Below are 7,078 nucleotides of genomic sequence, written 5' to 3'. Positions count from 1 at the left end.
AAGGCACAGCAGAAGAGGCCTCCCCTGCTCCGCGTCCCCCAGCTGCGCCAGCGGTAACCCCACCCAACCCCTCTGAGCTGTGACACAGCTGTCCTCCTCTCCCCACCCCCTTCCCTTCCCTCCACAGGAATCCGCCGCCACAATCCCCTCCGCATTGCCGGATTGCGCCGAGCACCATCCTCCCTTCTTCTCCCGCTCTGGTTCGGTGGTGGTATGGTGGGATGATGACCACGGCGGCGGTGCTGTTGTCTCTCCTCTGCTGCCTCGCCGCCACCGGCCGCGGCGAGGCGGTGTCCGTGGCGGGCGAGGGCGAGGCGGCGGAGCTGGCGGCGGTGTCGGTGGACCCGTCGTGGCGGTTCCCGAACCAGCGGCTGCGGGACGCGTACGTCGCGCTGCAGACGTGGAAGCAGCAGGCCATCTTCTCCGACCCCAGGGGCTTCACCGCCGACTGGGTGGGGCCAGGGGTCTGCAGCTACACCGGTGTCTACTGCGCGCCGCTGCCGCGCGGGGTGCCGGGCGCCGGGGACCTCTCCGTCGCGGGGCTCGACCTCAACCACGCCGACATCGCGGGCTACCTCCCGTCGGAGCTCGGCCTCCTCGCCGACCTCTCGCTGCTCCACCTCAACTCCAACCGCTTCTGCGGCCTTGTTCCCGACACGCTCCGCCGCCTCCGCCTCCTCGTCGAGCTCGACCTCAGCAACAACCGCCTCGTCGGTGCCTTCCCGGCCGTCGTTCTCGACCTCCCGTCGCTCAAGTTCCTCGACCTCCGCTTCAACGACTTCGAGGGCGCTATCCCGCCCGCGCTCTTCGACCGCCCGCTCGACGCCATCTTCCTCAACCACAACCGCCTCCGGTCGCCCCTCCCGGAAAACTTCGGCAACTCGCCGGCGTCCGTCATCGTGCTCGCCGACAACAGCTTCGGCGGGTGCCTCCCGGCCAGCCTCGGCAACATGTCGGCCACGCTCAACGAGATCCTCCTCATCAACAACGGCCTCGACTCCTGCGTCCCGCCCGAGGTCGGCCTGCTCCGGGAGGTGACCGTCTTCGACGTCAGCTTCAACGCGCTCGTCGGCCCGCTGCCGCAGCAGGTGGCCGGGATGCGCAAGGTGGAGCAGCTGGACGTCGCGCACAACCGCCTGTCGGGCGCCGTCCCGGAGGCCATCTGCGCGCTCCCGCGCCTCAAGAACCTCACCATCTCCTACAACTTCTTCACCGGCGAGCCGCCGTCCTGCGCGCGCGTCGTGCCTACGCCCGACGGCGACAGGAGGAACTGCCTGCCCAACCGCCCCGCGCAGCGCACGCCGCAGCAGTGCGCCGCGTTCTACTCGCAGCCGCCCGTCGACTGCGCCGCGTTCCAGTGCAAGCCGTTCGTCCCTGTTCCGCCGCCACCACCATCATATCCCGGCCCGCTGCCGCCAGTATACCCCATGCCATACGCGTCGCCGCCGCCACCTGCGCATTACCGATGATCTGGTTCGCTGATGGGGTGGAGAAAGAAGCACTATCACTTTCACCTTAATTCTCTGCCGCCGCCGCCCGCCGCTGCGCTGGATGGAGACAGACAGCAAAGTTCACTACCGTGTCACAATTGTACGTGGTCAGTCATTGTTGTGCTTAGATTAGCAGTGTTCTTGATTGATGATAGCTACCGGCATATAGAAGATTATTATCATTATTATTATAAGGTGCATATATCGCTCTTGAATTGCTTTTGCATTGGTCGGGTCGGTCTCTGTTTTTCGCGTCGATCGGGGGGTTTGCGTCATGGCGATGGTGAAAAGGATTGATTGAAGGTGGTGGTGGTGCTGGAGAGGGAACAATTTGTTTGAGCTTGGATTGATTGCTAATTGGGTTGTGAATAATAAACTGCTGCTTGAGAGAGACAGGTTATGACGAGGATGAGGAGGATTGGTTGGTGACTTGCCGCGCGCACCTGGGACTGGGACTGGGATGTATAGAGGGAATTTGAGCTTGAGTTCTTCAGTTAAGCTGCTGCTTTCAGATGAGAGTCCAGAGATAAGTTTTCAGACCAAGGAATGTACCCTACTTAACTATTCTTTTTTTTTTTGTCACAGCTACTTACTGTTAATCGATTGTTATGATATACTATCTGTGTCGGAGTCTTGGAAGTTTTTGGCCCTTTGATTGCTACTCTGTTCTCTGTTCTTCTCTGTTTTTGATGCGATGACGGTAATACATAGGTGTGCTTGCTATTTCCAGTAGGGGTTGGTAATCTTGCATGTGGATTCTGTTTTCATTATCTTATTGGTTGGGTCTAGAATTTTCCCATTGCACCATAGAATTAGATGCTTCACATGATGTGTTGAGCTTGAGCATGCATGATGAACACCAGTGGCCCAGATTTCCCAAAGCTTTGTTTTGTCTTTGGAAAAGAGGAACATGGGACATGGCCACTGGCCAGGTGCTTGTTGCTCCTCCTAGCTTTGCCGTTCCTTTTTTGTTTAGGATGATACACCCATACCCATGGGAGATGAAGCATGTTGCAATGGGCAGTGCAGTGTTTACAATATTCTCGTTTGCACCATAACAGCAATACCTCATTGGAATGGGCGCATTGTGCACCCAAGTAATAAAAGATTGGTGAGCTATTTTTCTTGTGCCTTTTCTCCCTAACAATACCTTATAGTAGTAGTTTATCGAATGTAAGATCCTAAACCTCTACCCTTTTGAGGCACAGCCAGCATGATTATTAGAAGGTGTAGTAATAATCAGCACTGACTACGCTGGCCAGCCTTTGGATTCATTCGAGTGGTGGGGGTAAAAAATTAAGGTGGAGAAATGATGCACGAACTGCTTGATACCGTTTCCTTTGGCCCTAAGATAAAATCATGGCCATCTTGCTCATGCAGCAGCTTTTACGGCGGGCGGGCTATATATTACGGTTAATTAAAAATCACGCCCCACTCACGCGTTGTTAGCATGTTGGTTGTGGAAACGTGCATTTTGGCAGAATCTATGCCCAATGTACCCTGCTAAACGAGGGTGCACCAGGGGCGATCGATGGCAATGTGAGAGTGGGAGTGGGGTGCGGTGCAGGAGGTTGCACTTTGCACTGCACTCACAGAGCTGTTCGTTGGTCCTGGTGGGTACAGGGTAGTCTGGTCATTTTCTAATGGACTCGTGCACACGGTGGCGCTGCGCCAGGTTCATGGGATGGGGAATTGGGAAGGGGAGCAGCGCATGTGCACCCCCACCACCAAAGTCATACAGTATTGTGTAGCAGTATCGTATTCCTACGGTCGTCTGCATGTTTCGTGGACTTAACTAATCCCGAAAAGGAATCAGCGCCGTAATCATATGCGTTTTGCCGTGCGATTTGCTCGCTCCTGTAGTGTGTAGACTGTAGTAGTTGGGGGAGCATGTGACGGGCGTAGTGTAGGGCACCGTGGTTGCGTTGTGTGTGAAATGACACGCGCGAATGAGAGAAGCTTTTGAATGAATTCGTGGGGAGACTTTTGATCACAGAACGAAGGAAAAAAAAAATACTTTTGATCAGTTGGGCCTTGTTTAGTTCATTCAAAAACCAAAATCTTTTTAAGATTCCCCGTCACATCGAATCTTACGGTATATGTATGAAGTATTAAATATAGACGAAAATAAAAACTAATTGCACAGTTTACCTGTAAATCACGAGAGGAATCTTTTAAATTTAGTTACTTTATGATTGGATAATATTTGTCAAATAAAAACGAAAGTCCGAAAACTTTTCAGTTTTAGGAAGCCTTGGGTTCTCGGCGCGTCAAGGCTGATGACTGCACTATACCATATCCCTTTCGGCGCCTGGCAGTCGTGCTGCCGAGACAAGGGCCCCAGCGGCCAACCCAGAGGTGGCGGCGGCCACTATGCGTTAACTGTTAGTTTACTTTCAAAATTTTTTACAAAATAGGAATAATAGTATTTTCATTTGTATTTGACAAATATTGTTCAATTATAGACTAACTAAGCTCGAAAGATCCGTCTTGTAAATTACAAGTAAATTGTGTAATTAGTTATTTTTTTATCTATATTTAGTGCTCCATACATATGCTGTAAGATTCGATATGTCTGAGAATATGAAAAATTTTGCAAAATATTAGTTCTCATAAATTATGCAAAAAAATTAGATTTTCTACCATAACAAATCTTGGGGTACATATATAAAATATTAAATATAGACTAAAAAAATAACTAATTGCACAATTTGTTTGTAATTTACAAAACAAATCTTTTGACTATAGTTAATTCATGATTGGATAATATTTGTCAAATGCAAACGAAAGTGCTACAGTGTCTGATTTATAAAATTTTTAGTACTAAACAAGCCCTAGTAGCCTAGTAGATATTTGCGATCCAGTGCGCGCTACAAACAGGAGCTGCTAGTTTTCGTGCGACCCAGAGCCGTACCTACAATTTGCAAGACCGTACACGAAACTCGTGATACGGCCCTAAAATTTATAAAAAATATATATAACAAAAGCATAATTTTACTTTATTATAAAGTTTCAAATATACGTTGTTCTTATAATACTTAGAACATATCAAATATTGATGCTAAACTAATACTTAGAACTTATCAAATCTTGATGCTAAAACATTACAAAAGTACTTAAGCAACAAACTGACCTTATGTTCTACTGAAAAGCATTATGCTCCTAGTATTCTTTGAAACGAAGTCTTCAATTATATTTTCATACTTGATCATCTCCAATATATCATTTTCAAGTGCTATTGTTGCCAACCCGTTGAGTCTTTCTTGTGTCATTGCACATTGCAAGTAGGACTTCAATAACTTGAGTTTATAAAAGCATCTTTCTGCAGATGTGACAGTAACAGTAATGGTTAACAAAACTCTATATGCAATAATGGCGTTTGGGAAAGAACCATGTTGTTTCAAATATTTCAGAATATAACTTGAGTTTATAAAAGCATCTTTCTGCAGATGTGACAGTAACAGTAATGGTTAACAAAACTCTATATGCAATAATGGCGTTTGGGAAAGAACCATGTTGTTTCAAATATTTCAGAATATCAAGAGGGCCCATACATCTGTCGATATGATCTTGAATGAACTTTAACTCCACATATAATTCTCTTCCATCAATTTCTACTTGGTGATATATGTACTAAATTTGGAGGCCCTAAAAGTTTGGAGCCCCAGAACATGTGCACACTTTGCAAAAAGGCTATCACACTTGCACATGTTGGTTTACACTAGGTGGTGTTAGCACATTTGCAAAGGAGGTGGTGTTCGCTTTTGAGAAAATGAAATGCATATTTTCTATTGCACCGGAGGTCGAGTTGAAGAGGAGGCGAATGTTGATACTAGATACGCACACAGAGAAATAATCCGCAAGCGCACTGATATTGGTGAGCACTTCACCCGGGAGATGTTCTAGAGTATCGTTATTTATTTATCTGCAAGGAGAAAACGTGCATCTAACTAACCCAACTCTATACTTAACCCCTAGGCTACAGACAAGATAGTGAGATATGAGCGATATAAAGAGAATTCCTTCGTCAGTTTTTCTCTAATCTGTGGTAAACCGTGTAGTTATTGTTTTAAGGGGGGCACCTAAGGAAAAGAGACACCACAGAGGATGCTTAACTCTGACACACTATTTTCTACCTTACCTTCTGACGGGACGTGGATTATGGAGACACTAAGGAGACTGTCACTTCCCCCACTGTTACCACAAATCTGGCTAGATAGGGAGTATCTACGAGTATTCCTAGCCCAAGCACCACGCTTATGCTACGAATAATTACTCTATTCCCTACGCGTAGCGAATAAAGTAAACCCGTAAACCAAAGAACAATAAACTTACTAGTATTAGAAGTCAAATTACCGAATGATCCTAGAACCAAGCCTCAGGTTAGAAGACTTGATCCCGCAGATACAACTGGAGAGGAGACACCGACAAGCCGGGCTTCCTCCACTTCTACCTCCACCCTATACTCTCTCAATCTCTCTTGTTGCTAAAATCCTAAAGATACATATCCATTCGAGGGACCCCTCTCTCGCTAATTCTCTCTGGAAAATATGAATTAGGGTTTCTGAATTGGCACTGGTCTAGGGGGCAGGGGCCCTGCTTATATAGCCCTCTTGAATGCACCACATCCCTCGCATCAAACCGACCTAAACATATGGTCAAGTTTACTCCTTAAAGTCGTTGGAGGCAAGATCCGCGAGGCGGAGCCTGATTGGCTGAAGGGGAGGGGCGGGCGCCCCTGGCCAGCAGCCAGGTGGGCCCAGCTTTGTAGGGTCGCCTCCAGTCATGCTAGTGCCTGCAATTTCTACTATTGATACTTGCAATATGCTTCTTTGAAGAATACATGTTTAACTATAATCCTTATATTCTTAAACTTTTATTAGTTTTGTTAGTAGGATACAAAATGAGTTCATCTACTAATTGAGGCTATGGTCAGTGGTTGATTTCACATTTGTCATTGTGATGTCTATCTACTCTCTATTTAGTTATTTGCTTTATTGATTAACTTTGAGATACTAAAAAAATGCTTTGAGGAGGTATGCTTATACCAATTTCTCTTGCAGTGATTTGAGTCCTCCCCGATTAATGCCCAAAAATGAAACCAAGATCTCATGGAAAGCCCTTTTGATGTGAGTGCCCAACTATATATTGTGCTGCTTACCGCTACCCAATCACTTGTACACTTCTTTCTTAGATAAGTTCTACACATTTGAGATGTATGATTTGGATGGGAAGCCACTATACTTTGTAGATACGATATGCATGCCCTTGCAACTTTACCTCTTCAACTGCAGAGGCTGGTGCAACTCGATACCCTTTGGGTGGTTATATTTTATTGTGATTGTACAATTTTTATGCGACTCATATGAATATGAATTGACAACAATAGAATTTCTACTGCGCCTTGCCTATTTTTGCATGAACATGTTGTACTTTTATTGTCTTGCATATGGAAAGCATCGTGTGCTTTTAAGGAAGCAATCTTGTAACCATCCTTGAAATATATGTAGGATTAAAGAGCATTTTGTGTCAATTGAGAAAATTAGAACTGTTTCTAGCTTGCTTAAGACATTTGCCATGCATGTTGG

At 46.6% G+C, this 7,078-nt stretch overlaps 1 protein-coding gene across 1 annotated transcript; it reads left to right on the top strand.

Moving 5' to 3' along the window:
- On the top strand, positions 1–2,129 carry LOC8072723 (leucine-rich repeat extensin-like protein 4). The gene has a single exon (XM_002440664.2). It carries the CDS (start codon positions 222–224, stop codon positions 1,467–1,469), a length of 1,248 nt encoding a protein of 415 aa, XP_002440709.1. The 5' UTR covers positions 1–221; the 3' UTR covers positions 1,470–2,129.

The sequence above is a fragment of the Sorghum bicolor genome, chromosome 9, assembly GCF_000003195.3.
Source record: "Sorghum bicolor cultivar BTx623 chromosome 9, Sorghum_bicolor_NCBIv3, whole genome shotgun sequence".
Lineage (NCBI taxonomy): Eukaryota > Viridiplantae > Streptophyta > Magnoliopsida > Poales > Poaceae > Sorghum > Sorghum bicolor.
This window is presented reverse-complemented; position numbering and strand designations above follow the sequence as displayed.